General features: G+C 40.0%; 1 protein-coding gene across 15 annotated transcripts in view; it reads right to left on the bottom strand.

Moving 5' to 3' along the window:
* The window catches only part of LOC148901442 (protocadherin alpha-3-like), a 152,342-nt gene that overhangs the window by 52,588 nt on the left and 77,771 nt on the right, over window positions 1-21,983 (bottom strand). The window contains exon 1 of one of the 15 annotated variants that reach the window (XM_088987270.1): window positions 8,997-11,150. The exons of 13 other annotated variants lie outside the window; for them this stretch is intronic. In XM_088987270.1, the coding sequence (XP_088843396.1) occupies window positions 8,997-10,976 (1,980 nt within the window). In that variant the 5' untranslated portion in view covers window positions 10,977-11,150. Of the gene's footprint in view, window positions 1-1,447; window positions 3,961-8,996; window positions 11,151-21,983 lie in introns of those variants that run through there. One more of the 15 variants, XM_088987132.1, reaches the window with a different exon arrangement.

Here is a 21,983-nt window from a genome sequence, read left to right as displayed (position 1 = left end):
AGGCACATTTGGGAGGAGCCCAGCCCTATGACGGAGGGAGCTCAAATGCCACGGTCTACGGTGTCCTCTAGTGGATATTTGCCTAAACTACATCAAATATCACTGGGCATGAAGACCGGTATCAACTTTGAGCAGAACAAATATTGAACATTATATAATAAACTGAAATTGCAATTTTTTTTAAATTACTTTCAATCATGTCATTTGTATCCGGATACAAATTTCAATGTCACGATTTAACAACAACCAGAAAAGTTGACGACACGCTCTCTTTAAAACAAACCACAACAAAAGCAGTCATTTTCTACAGTAACCCACACTCCCAATCATGTACATCTGCAGTGTATGTGTAGTTATACATTAACAAAAGCAAACTAAATTAATATTTCTAAATGGCCAAATTCAAGGAGCCATGAATCATTTCAACCATTTTGAGTGAAAACCAAATTTGTCCAAGACCAAGGTCAGCGTCTCACAAAACACAACACAAGAACTCTTTACAAGAAAAAAAAATAGAATACGACCCAGGGTATATCAGAAGTGAAGCTCAGCTCAAATGCCCATTCCCCTTGTACTAAAAGTCTCACTATTCTATTTCAAATGTCATTGTAATACAAAAACATATCTCTTTCAATATATTGAACATCCATTACTTTAGTCTTTTTCATAGTATTGGACAGTTTTATTAAAAAAAAAACTAGGGAATTCTATGAAACCGTCATTGACACATCCTAAATGGAATTTGGAGCAATTTACTTCCACTAGTTGGATGAAATCAAGCTTTAGCGATTGTTTTTGCACACAAAACAAATTAGATCAAAATAGCAAAATTTTATAGGTAACAGTATATTCTCCTCTTGAATTTATAATTTGAATGTGGAGAGTTATCTGTAGAATATATTCCAGTGAACGTATTTCTGAAGCCTTCAACTAAACAAAAAAATAATAAACCAGTAGATTCAAAGCAATAAGGAGCAAGTCTCACAATATTGGACAGCAATGATGGCGATTTGGTGACAATAAATAACATCTGGAAATATCTGTCTGTGTTGTATATTTTAACAACTAGAGAATTTTCAAGAAAGAGCTACACTCAAATTCAACTGTAAATCTTCCTCATTACTATTTCCATGTCAATGTCTACAACACAAATGTACAACAAACCATAATAAAGCCACTTCACTCTTCCTTACTAAAGAGAACATTGCAGAAAGGGTCATGTGTTGTTTTGACAACAAATATGCAAGCGGTCACATATGCTTGTGATAGTAAACCAGCTTCACAAGGACAAAAGTTAATAATTACGATTTCAGGTGCTTTAACCGCAAATGGTTATATTTAAAAATACAATTTTGTCCTTCCTAATAGTCAAGCTCTTTAATATCATCAATCAATCATCAATATCATACTGGTCAGACAAAAAAAAACCCAAACACATATATCCTACCTTCTCAGTTGTGGGTAAAGTCTGAGTCCTGGTAAAGGTGTCTCCTCCATTAATACTGATCAGTTCGCCTTCTACTGGTGGAAAGGGCCCAGGGAAAACCACTATGTCACTCTTGAGTGTGTCTGAGCTGAAGCACACGTCATACTGCTGAGTGGCCTTGGAATAAGACCAGCTCCCATCAGGGTGGGTCGTGATCATCGGGGCACTGTATCTATCGAATGGTCCTTTTGTCTGTCTGTGGCATTTGAAGGTGACTAAAGTGATGAGGCTGAGCAGAAAGATGAGCGACACGGCCACAGTGGCGATGAGCAGATACAAGTGCAGGGTGGAGAAGTTCTCCTCCTTGCTGGGCATGTGCCTGAACTGAGTGTGGATGTCAGATGTGCTTTCAAGCACCACTACGTCAATGGAAACGGTCACTGACAGGGAGGGTTCTCCATTGTCACAGACCGACACCACCAAGGGGTGACTTTTCAGGTCATTGTCACTCATTCGCCGCTTGGTGCGAATCTCCCCGGTGCTGGTTCCAATCCGGAAGAGGTTGCTGTTGCCTTTGGGCTCAGACAGGTGATAGGAGAGCAGAGCATTGTAGCCAGAGTCTGCATCCACTGACCTGATCTTTGCCACAAAGTATCCCGCTTCGGCAGAATAAGGGATGCTCTCACTGTTCACTGAGCCGTGCTCAAAATAAGGAGCCAAAATGGCAGGACTGTTGTCATTCTCATCCATGATAAAAACGTTTACAGTCACGTTGCTGCTGAGCGGAGGAACACCAGAGTCTGTAGCCTGAACTGTGAACTGAAAAGTTTTTAACTTCTCATAGTCAAAAGATTGCAAGCTCCTGATGTCTCCACTCTCTGAGTTTATATTGATCATTGTAGTCACTGGCATTGAGTCTGTACTACTTTGCAAAAATGAGTACATCACATGCCCGTTTTGTTCAACGTCATCATCCAGTGCACTCACTGTATGTATTACTGCCGCTGGTGGAGTATTTTCTTTGATATAAATATTAATGAGGGGCTCTGAGAAGCGAGGCTTGTTGTCATTAACATCTGAGATGCGCACATTGACAATACTGGTGTTAGACAGAGATGGAATGCCTTCATCGGTTGCAATAATGCTGATATTGAAGACAGGTATGCGTTCTCTGTCGAGAGGACCAGCAACAACCAAAGAATAATAATTCTTATAATTTAACTCAAGTTTAAAGGGTACATCATTCATAATTTTAGTGAGCACGACACCATTTTTGCCTCCATCTTTATCTAATATTGAAACAAGAGCAACAGCAGTGCCAATTGTCACATCTTCTTTTACTGTGTGCAGCAGTGATGTGAATGCAATTTCAGGGGCATTGTCATTGACATCTAAAACCTCAATTAATAATTTGGTATGAGAAATCATTGGGAAGGTTGCTCCATCACTGGCTTGTACTCTTATTTCAAAGACATTTTCATATTCAAAATTTAAATGATTTATGTTTGTTACAGTGCCAGATTTGTTATCAATTGCAAAAAAATCATTCTGTTTTCCTCGACCAACTTCACTGAAAGAATAGAACACTTGTCCATTTTGTCCCGCGTCTAGATCAGTCGCATTTAAGGTTATGATTGATGTGCCAATCTTTATATTCTCATAGACGCTAGCTTTGTACAGCGGTTGACTGAACACAGGCGCATTATCATTGTTATCCAGAACATTCACCAGAATAGTCATTGTGCCTGATTTTGCTGGTGTTCCTCCATCAATAGCTGTCAATATGAGTGTGATCATGGCTTGTGTTTCCCGGTCTAAAATACTTTGAAGCACCAATTCTGGTATTACACCTTCCCCTCGTTGTCCCTCAAGTGAAAAGTGTTCATTTTGGCTGATCTCATATGAATTGACAGTATTTTTACCAACATCTGCATCTTGAGCTGGGTGCAGAGGAAATTTAGCTCCTTCTGCTCTGTTTTCGATGATATTTATCACTTGTGATTTGCTCATAAATGATGGATAATTATCATTTACATCTAAAATGATGATTTCAATTGGGTACAGTTTTAAAGGATTATTAATCACAGCCTCAAACGTAAGTGAACACTTGGCTTGCTTTTTGCACAGTTCTTCTCGATCTATTCTCTCATGAACATAGAGAACGCCGGTCTTCACATTTACCTCAAAATATTTAATCTTTGTTCCCGCAACGATCTGAAACATGCGGGACTCCAAATCCTGCACGTTTAGTTTTAAGTCCTTTGCAATATTTCCCAGAATGGTCCCCACCTTCACCTCCTCCGCCACAGTGTAAGACATTTGGGCGGACACGGCTTCCCAGTGACACTCCACCAGCACCAAGAGCAAATACGTCCGCACAGAGCTCCATCTGATCAACGCACGCATCATCCCAAAAATCCACATTCGACATAAAGGGATATGTGGTACAAAAATGGTATGACTATCCACTTGGTGTCAAGGAAAAATGTGACCAAACTGAGTTAGTTGTCCCGTGAAACGACCACCGACACAACGGCCTTTCTCACCGTCTAAGCTTCTTTGTTCCAATGACGATAAACATCACGTACATTTGGGAGGAGCCCGATGCAGAGAATGGGACAGCTCGATGCGACGGTCCACGGTGTCCTCTAGTGGACATTTGCGCAAACTACAACCAGGAGCAAGCGACCGTGTTGCAGAGATAATTGGTGGAATAAATTATACAGAACAAACACAATCTCACCAAAAAGGGACAATAACCAGGAACAATGACAAAACCTTCTTTAAAATGAACACCCACGATGATTTAAAGGAATACCATCCATGTGATAAATAGCCTATTTGATGTGAGAAGTGATTAATGACAGCAATGAGAGCGAGCAAATATATGATTTCAGATATACAAATTAAAATATTGATTCCCAAAGCTGTTAATTAAGGCCCAAGAAGGCTCTTGGGCCTTAATTAACGTATTATACAGGGCAAATGGGGGGTAAAAACGATTTACAATTCAGCACCATGGTCAGCGATAGCTCAAGACAAGAAATGTATTGTACAGCCGACAAATTGTAGCAAAAATGCCGGATTTTAATCGGTGGATCGTTCATTAACTGCTAAAAAGTTATGTTTTTACACATAATTCAAATTTAGCATTTCATGTTTTAATAAATAATAATAATAATAATAATAATAATAATAATAATAATAATAATAATAATAATAATAATAATAATAATAGGGGGGACAGTAGGAAGAACCCTCAAAGTGTATACCCTACCTTGTCAGTGTTAGGTGGAGTCTGAGTCCTGGTGAAGGTGTCGCCTCCATTAATACTGATCAGTTCTCCTTCTACAGGCGGGAGGGGACCAGGGAAAACCACAATGTCACTTTTGAGTGTGTCTGAGCTGAAGCACACGTCATACTGCTGAGTTGCTTTGGAATAAGACCAGCTTCCGTCAGGATGGTTTGTGATCATCGGGGCGCTGTATCTATCAAAGGTTCCATCTGTCTGTCTGTGGCATTTGAAGGTGACTAAGGTCATGAGGCTGAGCAGAAAAATGAGCGACACGCTCACAGTGGCGATGAGCAGATATAAGTGCAAAGCGGAGAAGTTCTCCTCCTTGCTCGGTACGTCTCTGAACTGAGTCTGGATGTCAGCTGTGCTTTCCAGCACCACCACGTCAATCAAAACGGTCGCTGACAGGGAAGGTTCTCCGTTGTCACAGACCGACACCACCAGGGGGTGACTTTTCAGGTCATTGTCTCTCATTCGCCTCTTGGTGCGAATCTCTCCGGTGCTGGTTCCAATCCGGAAGAGGTTATTGTTGCCTTTGGGTTCAGACAGGTGATAGGAGAGCAGAGCATTGTAGCCAGAGTCTGCATCCACTGCCCTGATCTTTGCCACAAAGTATCCCGCTTCGGCAGAATAAGGGATGCCCTCACTGTTCACTGAGCCGTGCGCGGAATAGGGAGCCAAAATGGCGGGACTGTTGTCATTCTCATCCAAAATAAAAATGTTTATGGTCATGTTGCTGCTGAGTGGAGGAACACCAGAATCTGTGGCCTGAACTTTAAACTGAACCATCTCTAACTTCTCATAGTCAAAGGATTGCAAACTCATGATCTCTCCACTCTCTGAGTTGATAGTGATCATTGTAGTGACTAGCATTGTGTCTGTACTACTCTGCAAAAATGAGTATGTCACATGCCCGTTTTGTTTAATGTCATCATCCAATGCACTCACTCTATGTATTACTGCCCCTGGTGCACTATTTTCTTTGATATAAACATTAACGAGGGTTTCTGAGAAACGAGGCTTATTGTCATTAACATCTGAAATGTGCACATTGATAAAATTGGTGCTGGACAAAGGTGGAATGCCTTCATCGGTCGCAGTAATGCTGAGATTGAACACATGTGTCCGCTCTCTGTCAAGAGGACCAACAACAACCAAAGAATATGAGTTCTTATAATTTGGCTCAAGTTTGAAAGGTGCGTGATTATTTATTTTACAGTGCACCAAGCCATTTTTACCACCATCTTTGTCCAACACGGAGACAATAGCAATAGCTGTTCCAATGGTTGCATCTTCTTTCACTGTGTTCAATAACGATGTGACTGTAATTTCGGGCTCATTGTCATTAACATCCAAAACTTCAATCAACAATTTGGCATGAGAGGTTAAGGGAGAAGCTCCTCCATCACTGGCTCGTATTCGGAGTTCAAATGCATTTGTTTGTTCAAAGTCAATAATTTTCCTGTTTGTAACAATTCCAATGTTTTCATCAATTGAGAACGCATTTGTGTCTTCATCTCTCCCACCTGCATTGAAAGAAAAGAAGATCTTTCCATTTTCCCCTTCATCCAAATCAGTCGCATTTAAGGTTATGATTGATGTGCCAATCTTGATATTCTCATAGACACGAGCTTTGTAGAGTGTTTGACTGAACACAGGAGCATTGTCGTTAATATCGAGCACATTCACGACAATAGTCATTGTGCCTGATTTTGCTGGTGTTCCCCCGTCAATAGCAGTCAATATGAGTGTGATCATGGCCTTTTTTTCACGATCTAACAGCCTTTGAAGCATCAATTCTGGCATCATACTTTCTCCCGTGAGTACTTCAAGAGAAAAGTATTCATTTTGGCTGAGTTTATATGAATTCACTGTATTTTTACCAACATCTGTATCATGAGCTGGGTGCAGAGGGAATTTAGATCCTACGGCTGTAGTAGTCTCACTTATGTTCAGCACCTCTTTTTGGTGAGAAAATAATGGGTAATTGTCATTTACATCTAATATTGTAATTTCAATACGGTACAATTTCAATGGATTATTAATTACAGCTTCTACACTGAGTGAACACTTGGCTTGCTTTTTGCACAGTTTCTCTCGATCTATTCTCTCATTAACATACAAACTGCCACTCTTTAGGTTTACCTCAAAGTATTTCCTATTGCTTCCTGCAACGATCTGAAACATGCGATACTCCAAATTCCGCACGTTTAGGTTTAAATCTTTTGCAATATTTCCCAGAACGGTCCCAACATTCACCTCCTCCGACACCGAGTAAGAGAGCTGGCCGCACACGGCTTCCCAATAACACTCCAGCAGCACCAAGAACAAATACGTCGGCGTAGAGTTCCATCTGATTGACGCACACATCATTGCATCCATGTGCTCACGGCATAAAGGTAGAAATGTTGCAAAAATGTACTTGCTATGAAATGAAATTAGAAAAAAAATCGAGTGAAATCTTCCGAGTATCCACCACCGTCGGAAGAGTCTCTTTCACCGTCTAAGCTTCTTTGTTCCAATGACGAAAAAAAGCACAGAAATTTGGGAGGAGCCTGGGCCGCAGATGAGGAAACATCATTGTCATGGTCCATTGCCCCCTCTAGTGGACAATTGTGCTACGTACAAGCGACATAAAAAAGTGATTCAAATTTATCGTCCATAAAACGAACTATTCTTGTAACTGGCGCCAATATTGTCACTGGTTGCCATTAAAACAAAATATACAATGTATTTGGTCTTGTTATTTTGTCAACGTGTTGAACATGTATGTGAAGCTTTACATTTGTTTTCTTAAAATCGTCCTTAATACTAATTTGGAATATTTTGTCACGATAACTTCCGGTTCCGTTTTCCATGTTTTGATGTGCGAGAGAAATAGCCTGAGAGAGTAACAGAATGAGAGATTGCGACAGAGAGAGAACGACAGTCTATTAAGCCCCATCACAGTTTATCTACTTTCGGTTTATAAGGTTCACACGGTATGTTATTAGCTTGATTATTTACTGTATGTCTTGTCGAACTTATTGTAATGTTAATTTTTGTTTTTAAATGTCTTATAGTTTTCACGGTGTTCCACAATAAACGTTTGTGACATCAGTATGAGCCATCATCCTTGACTGGGGTAAATACAATTCTTGCATAAACTATAAAATCCCATTTTAATAATGCATAGCTTGACTTTGAGTGTTACATGTGATCTTGATCCATATGATTTTAACCTTCATATTATGTTAAGGGATCAATTTTACCCATTTCCTTTCTGTGTTGACTAAAGCACTGGATATCCTTTCCTTTTCCTTTCTTCAAAACAGGTCTAAAACATCCCAATGGGAGGGAAAATATGCTGTCTCTATTTTTAAGTAGGTTTATAACATCTCAGAAACATTTGTTGCTGATGTCACTTATTATTTGACTGTTTTATGTGGATTTTTACAGATGGGGAAAAATGACCTACAACATAATTGTGATTTTATTTTCAACATGATATAAGGGTTAAACCGTGAATAAACCTCAATTTTGTGGTTAACACACCAATGTTATCATGATTTAGAATCAGCCAGTAAATTGCTCACAAATTACTTTTTTCAAGATCAACAAAAAATGACAGTATCTTTCTACAAGAATGCTCCCCCGCCCTCCCTCATAAACTCCACCGATCTGTGATTCGGTAAATAATGAATGTTACAAATTACAATTTGAATGGATAATTTCATGAATTTTGATGTAATGCTGACAACATGTTAATTTTATTTAAAAAAAAGCTATGGACATCATATCTTGCAATACAAGACTGAGAGGAGCTGTTGCAAAACAAACATATGTAATATTTTCACCTATTTTTTAGTCAATACAAATCTGTGACATGCTGGATTAAAAGAAACCCCTGAGTGTTCAACGGTCTGCAACTTTCCCGCTTCAATGCCTCAATCTAACGATATTGTTGCTTTTACTTTAGCTTATCCTTGATGCACAAATTACAGCGTGCTGAAGGTAAACCACCATACTCATTTCCTGGCTTGAAACGTTATTTCATCACAATTATATGAACTCAAAAATATGAAACTTCAGACAGTATAATTGCTTTTTGTCACAATCCCTCTAGATTTCAATGGTTGTGAGAATATACTCCAGGTTTATGCACTCCTTCGAAGATGCAGATGAAAAGACCATCATAAGTTCAAGTGATGTGTGTTTTACAAGCTAGTTTCTTCATAAGAACTTAATACATAGCGATATACAACCAGGCAGAAGGAAATGGAATGTGTAGCCTACCTTTTCAGAGTTGGGGAGGGTCTGAGTCCTGTTAAAGGTGTCTCCATTTATGCTTATCAGTTCTGCTTCAACTGGAGGAAAAGACCCAGGGAAAACCACTACGTCACTCTTGAGTGTGTCTGAGCTGAAGCACACGTCATACTGCTGAGTGGCCTTGGAATAAGACCAGCTCCCATCAGGGTGGGTCGTGATCATTGGGGCATTGTATCTATCGAATGGTCCGTCTGTCTGTTTGTGGCATTTGAACACGACTAAAGTGATAAGGCTGAGCAGAAAGATGAGCGACACGCTCACAGTGGCGATGAGCAGATATAAGTGCAGGGCGGAGAAGTTTTCCTCCTTGCTGGGCACGTGTCTGAACTGAGTGTGGATGTCAGCTGTGCTTTCAAGCACCACCACATCAATCGAAACGGTCGCTGACAGTGGGGGTTCTCCATTGTCACAAACCAACACCACCAAAGGGTGACTTTTCAGATCATTGTCACTCATTCGCCTTTTGGTACGAATCTCCCCGGTGCTGGTTCCGATCCGGAAGAGGTTGTTGTTGCCTTTGGGCTCAGAAAGGCGATAGGAGAGCAGAGCATTGTAGCCAGAGTCTACATCCACTGCCCTGAGCTTTGCTACAAAGTATCCTGCTTCGGCAGAATAGGGGATGCTCTCACTGTTAATGGAGCCATGCTCAGAATAGGGAGCCAAAATGGTGGGACTGTTGTCATTCTCATCCAGGATAAAAATGTTTACGGTCACATTGCTGCTGAGTGGAGGAACACCAGAGTCTGTGGCCTGCACTTTAAACTGAAAAGTGTTTAACTTCTCGTAGTCAAAGGATTGCAAACTCATGATGTCTCCACTCTCTGAGTTGATATTGATCATTTCATTGAGCGGAATGGCATAAGTGCTGCTTTTCACAAGTGAGTATGTCACTTTTGTATTTTCATACGTGTCAAAATCTATTGCAGTCACTCGATGAATTATTGCTCCTGTTTTACTATTTTCCTTGATGTAAATATTAACGAGGGGCTCTGAGAAGAGAGGCGCATTGTCATTTACATCAGAAATGTGCACACAAACGACACTGCTGCTGGAAAGAGGGGGAATTCCCTTATCTTTGGCAATGATGGTGATGTTGTAGAGAGGCGCTTTCTCTCTGTCTAGCGGCTCATCTACAAGCAGAGAATAATAGTTTTTGTAATTTTCTTCGAGTTTAAATGGAACGTCATTTTGAATTTGTAAAGTAACATCACCGTTTTCGCCACCGTCTTTATCAAAAAGCGATACCAATGCGACTGCAGTGCCCACAGTGGCGTCCTCTGGGACGGCGTTGTGCAGTGATGTCACCGTGATCTCCGGAGCATTGTCATTAACATCCAAAATTTCAACCAGCACTTTACAATGAGCAGACATTGGAGGGGTTCCCCGATCAGTGGCCTCCACCCTTATCTCGTATGCTCTTTTTTCTTCGTAATCAATGTGACCTTTCACCTTAACTACACCTGTTTGAGCTTCAATTTCAAAGATATCCAGCACGTGATCTTGATCTTTGCTTCTTAACAAATACACAATTTCACTGTTCAAACCCTCATCTGCATCGGTAGCGTTCAAGGTCATAATATGCATGCCTAATGCTGCATTTTCTTTCATGGTTGTCTTATACAGAGATTCACTAAATGTCGGAATATTGTCATTGATGTCTAAAACATTTACTACAAGTTGAGAAGTTCCTGATTTTGTTGGGTTCCCCCCATCTACAGCAGTCAGTGTCATGATGATGAGAGGCTGCTTCTCTCGATCCAAAGCTTTCTTCAGCACCAGCTCAGCAGATACACTACCGCCCGCTCTATGCACCGCGAGTGAAAAATGCTCATTTTGACTTAATTTATATGTGCTGATGCTGTTTTTACCGACATCTGCATCGCTGGCTTCAGACAATGCAAATTTCACCCCAGGCAATGTGCTCTCTGCGATATATAAATTCTGCATTTTCGTGGAGAACAAAGGGGCGTTATCGTTAACATCTAAAATGTCGACATCCACTCGATACAATTTTAAAGGGTTGGTAATTACAGCCTCCACACTGATGGAGCATTTCACTTCATCTATACAGAGCTGTTCTCTGTCTATTCTTTCATTTACATAAAGCGATCCAGTCTTTAGATTTACCTCAAGAAATTTCTTCTTTGTGGAAGCAATAATCTGAAACAAATGAGGTTCCAGGTCCTGAACATTTAAATTTAAATCCTTGGCGATGTTTCCAACAAGAGTCCCGGGGTTTAACTCCTCCGAGATGGAATAAGAAAGCTGTCCAGATGCTGTTTCCCAATAATATTCCAGGAGAACAAGCCCCAAATAGATCCTCAAATAACTCCATCTGCAAGGCATGCTTATATTCTATATGAGCAAAGCATGAATTAAAAACAATTCCTTATTTTAGCCTGAGCTCAGTCTTCTTTCCTCCCTTCGTTGTCTCTTTTAACAGACTGAAAAAAATCTCCCCACCATCTGAAAACGGGCGGGGCCTCAATGCATGTGAGCCGAGGCTCGTCCTCTGATAGATAAAGAGCGACGCTTGGTGGTCAAAGTGGTTAGGTGCAAGCACGAGTGAATCATTCATGATACTGTACACTCAAGCAGCCATTCAAAAAAAAAAAAAAAAAAAAAAAAACACACACACTCACACACACACTAATAACACCTTGAGAGAGAATGAGAAACCTCGGATTTTAGAGTTTTTTTCCCCCTGACACCCAAACGGAAATTACTGTCCACAATATCCGCTGATATACGTATTAGAACACACTACTAAAAGCTGTCCAGTATATTCACAACACCTTCTGCGCACCGATTTTGTTATTTATTTATTTATTTATTTATTTATTTATTTATTTTATGATTTATGATTTAATTAATTAGTTATTTTTATCTTAATGGTAATAAATCATTTGAACTGATTGAGGATATGATCTGATGGTCCCGGTGCTACATAGTACGTTTTGGTCCTCCTCCTACAGAATTGTCATCAATTTGCATGAACAGTCCTCTGTTTGCTAATCCCAGGATTAATCCATCATAAACTCCCGTCCTATTTTCCTCCATGTGGAAAACATGATTTTATTTGGAGAAAATATTTATAATCATCACACACTGATCCACAGTTATCTTTGCAGCAGCAAATTACATTAATGGCAAACTATGACTGTTATGTGAGAATTTATTCATGACAAGAGTTGAATAATTTTCAAATTGTGCACCTTTCATGGATATATTCCCAAAAAGTTTCCTTTCTCACTACTTGATGATTCACACGACAATCACGTTTCTGGAAGCCCGCCCGGAATCCTGGATTATCTTCCTCATAAAATCTACATAACACATCTTAATATTTCTCCGTGCAGAAAATCCAGAAATTATCTTTTAAAAGTGCATATCTTATCACAGTTAACTCCTGACGTCATGACCTTATTTGCTGATGATTTTTAGTTCAAATCTATCCCGCTTTCCAAGAATTTATAAAGCAGACTGCGACTGCTTCTCTGCCTAAATTGGATTCACCCGTTTTTTCAAAAATATCAGTAGTTGTTGATACTGAATCCAATGGGACAACATTATTATGTAAATAGTACTTTTGTACCCTGCAACTGGCTGGTGACAGTTCGGGTAGTCTGCCTTCCACCCAAGGTCAGTTGGGAAAGGCTCCAGCAGTTTTTAAATGGATGGAAGGATGGTGAAAATTGGCTGTGATGTGCCTGAAAATGCATACATTAACTGATGACTCACACACAGACACACACAAAAATAATACGAGAGCAGAGGTGAATGCTTACAAATGCATATTAATAATCAGAATCGTAGGTAGCATTAACTGTGACATCATTCCAAAGTTTAAACATCTTTTTAGCTCCTAAAATATCTTTGAAGCTTTGACAACTGTGTGTGTGTGTGTGTGTGTGTGTGTGTGTGTGTGTGTGTGTGTGTGTGTGTGTGTGTGTGTGTGTGTGTGTGCATGTCTGTGTGTGTCAGGAATAACAGGCAGAAAGATGGAGAGAGAATGAAAAAAAGATAGAAGAAAAAGAGAAAACGATAAAGAGAAATGCTAAAAAGGTTTCTTCAGCCGTCATCTGTACTTCTTTGAAGGTGTCGGACGTTTCGCTTCTTATCCAAGATGCTTCTTCAGGAGAAGCATCAGAAGAAGTGGAACGTCCGACACCTTCAAAGAAGTACAGATGACGGCTGAAGAAACATTTTCATCGATGGACCACGACTGAGAGCCTACACAGACATAAAGAGAAACACTGACAGCGAGAGAGAGAGAGAGAGAGAGAGAGAGAGAGAGAGAGAGAGAGAGAGAGAGAGAGAGAGAGAGAGAGAGAGAGAGAGAGAGAGAGAGAGAAAAATCACAAAGAAGAGGGAATAAATCCATTTGAATCGTGTATTTTCAAATCTCAACTCCCTCTCTTGGTCGGAAAAGTAGGACAGGGAAGCATCCAGCAAAAACATGAGCCAGGACAGAGCGATATGCAGCAAGACTCCACTCCATTCATACAGACACGGAACCACATTGTTCATTCATTCAAAAAAGAAACGATGCAATTCCCGCAAAACACTTGATGAGTTACTTGACTGTAAAACAACAGGCAGCCAGAGCACAAGGCGATTGTTGATGGTGATGTGTAATGAGAAGAGGCTTTTCTTTTGTTCACTTTGCTGTTTTTTTTCCGCTGTGTTTAAGACAAGCATGGCAACATTGTAGGGGCTGGCAAAATATACAGACATCAATGTGGCTTAAAAGACACTGTACAGAGAGAAATGTGATGTGAGCATTGCAGGGGATGTATTTGTTTGCCTTCTGATTGCATGCAAAAAAACAAAATTGCCTTTCTTCAACATTCCACAGTATAGCAAATCAATTGTGGGAGCATTTTTACACTCTACCCATTAACCGGGTGTACAACATAAACAGGAGAGTAAAAAACAACAACATCCAATTGGAAAGCTTTTGACAGCCATGGACCCTCCTGATTGGTCCATCATTGCACCTAGCGGCAAAAGCAGCGTCCGATGGATCTGTTTCCACTGGAAATAGCTGTAATTGATTCACTAGCTCCTCTCTTGTAACCATGGCAACACAGATGCAAGTCTCCATCCGTGCCAATCCCTACGTGCTGACCCTCGTCTTGCCTTTTCTTTGTGAGGACACAGGAAGAAGAATATGTCATCAACTACAAATAATTGCATCTTTTTTCCTGCCATAATACACAAAGACATGATTTATTTACTGCTGGAACATCCGTTGAATATCTTCTGCCCACCTTTTATATGCTTCGTGCACCCACACAAACAATGAGAGATGCAGGCAGAACTAAACCATTTTTCTCGGATTAGGAATAAATCTGGCTCAATAGTCAATCATGGATAACCTAGATTTGACAACCAAATGGTTCATCACAGGAAGAGAGCGTGGACCGATCAGTTATGAGTCGGTTTGGGGGGCATGGGACGACTATGCACGGATCAATACAGACACATGAACTCAATAGTGAAATCAGTGAATACACCACCACTTTCTGTGGGCTTTGACCAGCTCAAGAATTGACTGTATTGACGTACTGAGGACATTATATTCTGATTTTTTTTGCCACAAGGGGGCGCGTGCCCTCCTTTCTCCCATTTCCTCACTCTCAAACCACTTAATCTGAGAAATTTGCATTTTCACACTCAGGCAACAAAGTGCATGAGGCACAGACACTCACGCAGCCTTGATGACTGATTCCTATTCCTGACTTTTCAGGAAATGAAAACGCCGGAGATGGGAATATAACCGAGAAAGCTTGCAAACACCATCCGCTGTAAGAAATCAACGAGAAAGCTTGCAAACACCGTCCGCTGTAAGAAATCAAAGAAGGAAAGATGGAGCAATGCACTGCAGCAGGAGTAGAAAATACCTCATGGAGGATTTCATAAACATTTTTTTTTTTCAGATTGATCTTTTCATTTGATACATTTGTTCCGCATTAAACACTTGATATACAACATATTTATTTTCAATACTACCACACTTGTATCAGTGTTGTGTCATGTCTATTTTTATTTCTTATTAGTCATGCTGAACTGAATGTTCGCCCACCTTCGCAGCATGCGGTGAAGGGCAATGGAGGAGCAGACCTGCTGCATGTACTCAAGCTTGGCCCAGTTCCTTTAAAAATATTCAAGGAGTGAATGAGTGAATAATAGATGAGAGTGCAGGCCTGCAGAAATCCTGATGTTGGGAGTGCAGGCTGGATTTTTTATTTTTTATTGGTAAGGATGCTCCACTTTCCAACACAAAACCACAACTGTATTGTGATATGTATCCCATTCATTCTCATGAACTGTCAGGTCAACCAGCACTATAGCATCCTATCTCAATAATATCAAAACTTAAATTACTAAAAAGGCAGCAGATTCCCATGAGTCCATGCAGCACGATACAGTATGTGCATGTGGAATGAAGAATTACTTGCGTCTCCAGGGGAATGTGGCCAGTTCCCAATTCGTTAGTTATAACTAATAGGAAATAGTATCTATAAAACCATCCACAGGAAGATATTATCAAACACAACAAACAAAGATAAAATTGTGTGGGTGACACATTAAGTTTCACTTTCTCCTGACTTCTATAAGCTACTCTCCGTGGCGTCATTAAGATGATTCCACCTAATCACATTAGAAGTGTAATAATAATAAATAATAATACATTTCATTTAGGAGAATTAATACTTGACACTCTTTACAGAAGATTTAATAAATGTACAACAAACTGAAGTATTGATATTAGTGGCGGAATAGACAATAATACATTGAAAACATCAGCTTGGTATGAAACAATTAAGAACACGAGTAACATGTGGAGTTTAGTTGTTTTCTTCCACTATGAGTGAGGTGTCCCGGACATTTTGTTTGTTTGGTTTGCATACATACATATTTCCATATTACGACCTTTGAAAGCCTATATTGCATTGTACAGGGTATCAAATATTTTCATCTAATTGCAAGAGGAAAATTATTATTTTTTTGACAAGGATAGCCATCAAATGCAAAGTAAACGTTTTTTTTTTTCGGTAGAAATGCATAATTCAATTGTGCAGATGCAATTTCCGTCATGGCATAATCCAGAAATCATCTTCTTCATGCCAGTTTACAGAGGAGTGAGTCAGGAAAAATGTAATGAAGAATCCAGCTAGGGTCCAGATAACCTTCTGATTGTATGCCAAAACAAAATCCCAAACATATTGTTAAATCAACATTGCTCTGAAAATGTTAATCAAAATGAACATTATTGTCGTTGTAAGGGCAAAACCCTTGATATATTTATTGATGTGTTGTGCAGGGGTAGCCAATATTGTGGCAGGTGCAGAATCTTACGGGATCGACTTCATAATCTGTCTGCTGCACTCCCGTGGGCTTTTAATGAGGCTTGATAACCCCATCATATTGCCATTTAGTATGACAGTATTGTTGGTCACATGCCCCATGCTGATTACTACTATTATTTCTACATAGAAATGGTTACAGTTAACAAAACAAGGGTCTCATCTCATGGGCGTGCATACTGAATATTACAGAGAAAAACATCAGTCATTCACTACGAACACTGATTGATTTCAAAAACTGAAACTATAAATAAGTATAAAATTGGATTAGATTAGATTAACCTTTCGTCTCACAGTGGAGAAATTTACACATTTTATATGTTTTTGAAATTAAGTAACACAGGGTATACAAATGTCACATTCAGATCAAATGTGTATATAAATATCATCATAATAATATACATAGTATATATAATGGACAGACAGACAGACAGATAGATAGATAGATAGATAGATAGATAGATAGATAGATAGATAGATAGATAGATAGATAGATAGATAGATAGATAGATAGATAGATAGATAGATAGATAGATAGATAGATAGATAGATAGATAGATAGATAGATAGATAGATAGATAGATACAGACACATACATACACACATGCATATGCTCATACATACGGTAAACTATTCCTGTTATCTGTATCTTTTTTTAAATCAATAATGTCAGACATATACATAAAACATGTCCCCCTCATTGTCAAAGATACGGAAGAAAGAAAATACAATAGGAGTCCTTAAGCAGTATTTACTGCTGCACTTCCTCCAAAATGAGGGCACACTGTACAGACAAGAGGCTGCCACAGACCAAAAATAGCATCCGGGGACATTATGAATTAAGAGGCTAAATTTGAGGTGGTCACTTCATTAGAATAGTCTCTATTATGCCACCGATGGTCTAAGCAACATAAAATAACAAAGAACCATTTACAAAATATAAAAAGCGAACATGTTGACAGCAATCCTTTGCTTCTGCTTTTCAAACAAGCAGATAGGAAGAGGCATGCGTGAAATGTATGAGAGAGATGACAAAGAAACAATTATCTTCTCTGTATGTTTGGATAAATGCATGGGTAGGACGGGTGGGTGAAATAAACCAGTTTGCAGTGAAGACAAGATGTACGGTGAAGACAAGATGTACGGTGAAGACAAGATGTACGGTGTACACAAGATGTACGTCAATCGAGGCTGGGAAAGAGAAGGAAAACAAAGCCACTAGACGCAAGACCTGGGAGTGGGAGTAAGGGGAGGGAGTGGGAGGAGAGAGTGTTATGTGAGTGAGGATACCGCATTCATATTTGTCATCCACACTCCAGCTCATTGTATTAGTCATGCACTGCACCCATAATACAAGAACCTTCATTTGTAAAATAAAGAAATAAAATATGTGGGGCAATAATCAACATTGAATGCTCCTTCACAATAACAAAGCCACATTAAACATGATATCGTTTTTATAAATGTTTTTTTTATTTTATTTTTTCTTCAGACAGATGGCCCACCTAAAAATAAACAGATTTGGGAAGAAAAAACATCCACATGTGATGACTCATCCATCATACACAGCTGCTCACTCCAAGTTTACACTCACAAAGATGGCCAGGAATAACATTCATCTCATTCTAATCCCAATATTCATTGAACTCATAACATTTTTCTAAAAGCAACGTATACATCCGAATACTTGAAAGTTAAATGACTCCCTGTATATTCTGGAGAGATTGCACATTGTATTGCCTTTCGTGAAACACAGTAAGGACCATTAATTACTGTGTATGTTGCCAACCAGAGGACAACGGCTGCAGTCACCATCTGAGTCTTTTTCACAGTCATTTGATTCTATTGATGCGCAGTCAAAAATAAAGATTGAATACAGTCCTCGTCATGAGTGTGAGGACACTGTGGCCTTACGCCCACCCCGAATACCCCACAGTGAGCAGTGCAAGGATACTATGCTAAGAAGGCCATCCTCGTACAAAGACAACATCCCCTCAAAACACCTCAGCACAGATTTCCTTCATTCATCATGCACTGATTCAGACATCACAAAACTAAAGGCCACACCTGTTGTTGTTTTCCCATCCCTTGAATTGCAAGAATAAGGTAAGAGTGAATCATGTTTTCTTTTGTCCAACACCTTTCCCACTATATGGCTGAGTTGCAGGGAACCTTTCTCTAACCCCTCCGTCAGTTCAATCCTTCAGGCCTGCAGCGGTGACCCAAGCACTGAAGCAGATGTTGTGGCTGTATGAACAGGGATGCCAAACACGAGCAGTGCATCACCATCTGTTCTAATCTGTTAATTCAAAAATAAAAAAAGAAAAGAAAAAGGGATTGCACAGTAATAGCTGCAGGAGGCATGGAAATCAAGCACCTGTTACTATTACTACGAGCACCATCACTACTACTATTACTACTGCTACTACCACTACTACTATAGGCCTTGTCTTAATATTAATAATTATAGTAAAAGGAATATTGATGTCATTTCATTATGCATGTAAAAATAAAGCAAGGTTGTCCCCAAGAGAACAACTTTGATGTGCGTGTGTGTGCAAAGCAAGTGGCAAGGTCAAAACATATAGCACTCTTCCCCAGTCATGAGTCAATGAAGTGTGACACAATGAAACTGAGGGCTTATATAAAATGTAGCGGAGGGGAGAAAGGGTGGTCAGACACGCTCATGTAAAATTCCTCATGAAAGATATATTTTGGAGATAGAAAGTGATGTGTCTTTGATGGTTAAGACATGTTTTTTATTGATAAATCTTGACAGTGCATCAGTTAAGTGTCCTATTGATATCAATATATAAAAAACAGCTTTGACCCATATTACTGAGAAGTGCAGCGCCAAATTGCATGGAAGCCACACATGGCACTGAACCAGCCGTGTCGTGTTCTGGGACAAACGACGGGAGCAAAAGGGGCCGTGCCAGGGAGCCTTCGCCTCCAGCTCTGAGCGCAGCCCACACTTCCTCGCTTTGGCCCACTGACTCTCACTTTGCCTTGGTAACACCCAGGGACAAGGGTGGAAAAAAATAACAATCATGCAACAGCACTTTATATATCCATCTCCTCATCTACCACATACTTTTAAACTAAACTGTAAAACAACTACATCACTGTGGGGTATTCAATTATTAGATAGCAGTTTACAATTATTCTGCATTCGTAAAGGTCTTATTTCACAAATGGATTACAAATTGTACTTTTAAATGACTGCCACACCATTTTTCCATTTTGTTTCATCCTGGTATCACCACAAAGTTCAACCTTTTGTAGTTTGGGAGGGAGGGAACACTTCTCATTATTGTGCAAGATATCATTCGCCATTGTAACTTTGTTTTTTTAATATACAGGTGTTTGTCTTATGAGACCTAAAAAGAACAGCAAATGAATAATCAATGTGCATTTAAAGGACAACCGACACCTTCTGGACAAGTTACGTCCATAATTTGTAAAATCACTTCAAATGACTTCTATTGAGCGTATTTTACAAAGATTCCACCGCATATAGCTATATTTGACGTTTTAAGAATGGCGCTGAATATTCCGCAAGTCTTGTTTTCGAGTTGATGACGATTCCTGAAGTGACGTCACATTAGAAACGCATGTGACGACAAAGCGACACACAATGCATTTTGGGCACTTTTTTTCGGTTGAAAACACCGTGTTGTTCCCGAAATTAGAAGGAAAACTACATAAATAATGCGATGGTGAATCGTGTGACGCACCAAGACTACCAATTGCCGTAACACCATAAATAAGGTGTTGACACAAATTCACAGCAAACAAATCAGCCCATTTCCAACATAGCTTGTGCACCATCTTGTGCCTTTTCTGGGACGCTACATTGGAGTCCAGACGGCTCGAATTGATACGGAAGGACTTCTTTAATCCATTGCAAACATTTATGCTTTCCTCTTCAGAACTATTTGAATCATCATATTCATAACTGGATGAGCAACAAGAAACCACCTTCTCCGAATCTGAACTCTCTGATGCCATTTTGATTCTGGAGCAAGGCATTTTGTGAAGGACTATCCTGGCGTGACATCACAAACAAATGGGCGGGACTTTCTGAATCTCGCCATTTCCAAGTGCATTCTGTGGTAGTTTTGGGACACTTTAAGTCACTTTTAACTGTGTTTTGCATTTGACTAAAAATATCAGCCTGCGTGTTTTGGGTATTTTTGATGCGATAAAATGTTTTTCTGATGTCAGTTAGCAAACACAAAATGGTGTTGGGTTCATGATCTGGTTGGCGACCAACAGGGGGCGTTGTTGGCCCCGACTGCACCTGCACAGGTGCTGGTCGTTTCCAATCAGTGACACTCAAAAGGAACCCCGGCACGACCATTCGGTGTCGGGTAAATGTTGAATGTCATTGTTGTTTGATACACTGTTGTATGATGTTGAACGCACTGTATGCTGCTGTATGCAATTATATGCATTGTGTGCAGTGCATGTGTTTGTTTAACCTTGGCGGACTTTTAATCTTGGTTTTCTTTTTATACTTTGTATTTTTTTCCGTTCAGATGATTTTGATGTTTTATATTTTGTTCCTGCTGACTATTTTAATACAATTTGTCCAACACAAGCTCCTGCTCCCTCCTGCCTGCTTTTTGGGATCCGCACCCGCCATCACAACCTTGCAAACCGTGACAGCATGGGTAGAATTCGACATGACAGGACGTTTGGGCTGCCCTGTGCCTTTTTGGAATTGAACGTTTTCCTTTTTCTTGTCCAATTGTAGAGGCACATCTCTCTTGTGCATTCAAATCAGGGCAGTGGCATTGCATGCATTTCTGACATTGCAATAACAGAAATAGAGTCATCAGAGTCTATGCATGACATTGACAGATAAACTGCAAGATCTCCCGTCAAGGTGATGTCTTGTAGTGGGCCACGCCTCCGTCATGGGCAATTAGAAACTTTTTCGCACCCACGACTATATGGCTCGGTACACCTTGTATGCGTATCATTGTTGTGAAAATACTTGATCATCCTTCATCTGGGACCAAAATGAACATGCACTCCTTTTTATTTCATGCGGACGGATGCCTGCGTACCAAAATAGAATCCCATGTGTACTTAAGTTGAGGAGAGGGATGCTGCAACATGACGTGTCAGATTTGGTTGTACAGTGGGGCCTCGGTTTACGAACACCTTGCCTTACTAACTTTTCAGTTTACCAACGTTACATTTATGAAAATTAATCCTTGGCATACAAACTATTTTCGCGATACACACCTTCCACCACGGCTGGCGGAGTAATCTTCGGCGGAAGAATACCACATGAACAGCGCCCCCGCCGCCCTGCCTTTCCACACCCCCTTTCTCTGAATACACATGATCGAGAGAGAGAGAGAGAGAGAGAGAGAGAGAGAGAGAGAGAGAGAGAGAGAGAGAGAGAGAGAGAGAGAGACGTCGCCGGCCTGCCTTTCCACACCCCCTTACTCTGAATCTCAGCCTGACACATTTCCCACGTTGTGTGTCACTTCCCTGAGAGTAACTTTCTACTACCATACCATTCTACAAATAAAGAGACCGGTATAAAGAGTCCACCATTGCTACC

Source organism: Hippocampus bargibanti, linkage group LG02 (genome assembly GCF_051943395.1).
Source record: "Hippocampus bargibanti isolate YZ-2025 linkage group LG02, ASM5194339v1, whole genome shotgun sequence".
Taxonomy (NCBI): Eukaryota; Metazoa; Chordata; class Actinopteri; order Syngnathiformes; family Syngnathidae; genus Hippocampus; species Hippocampus bargibanti.
Note: the sequence above shows the minus strand (reverse complement) of the source record. Positions and strands in the feature narration are given on the sequence as shown.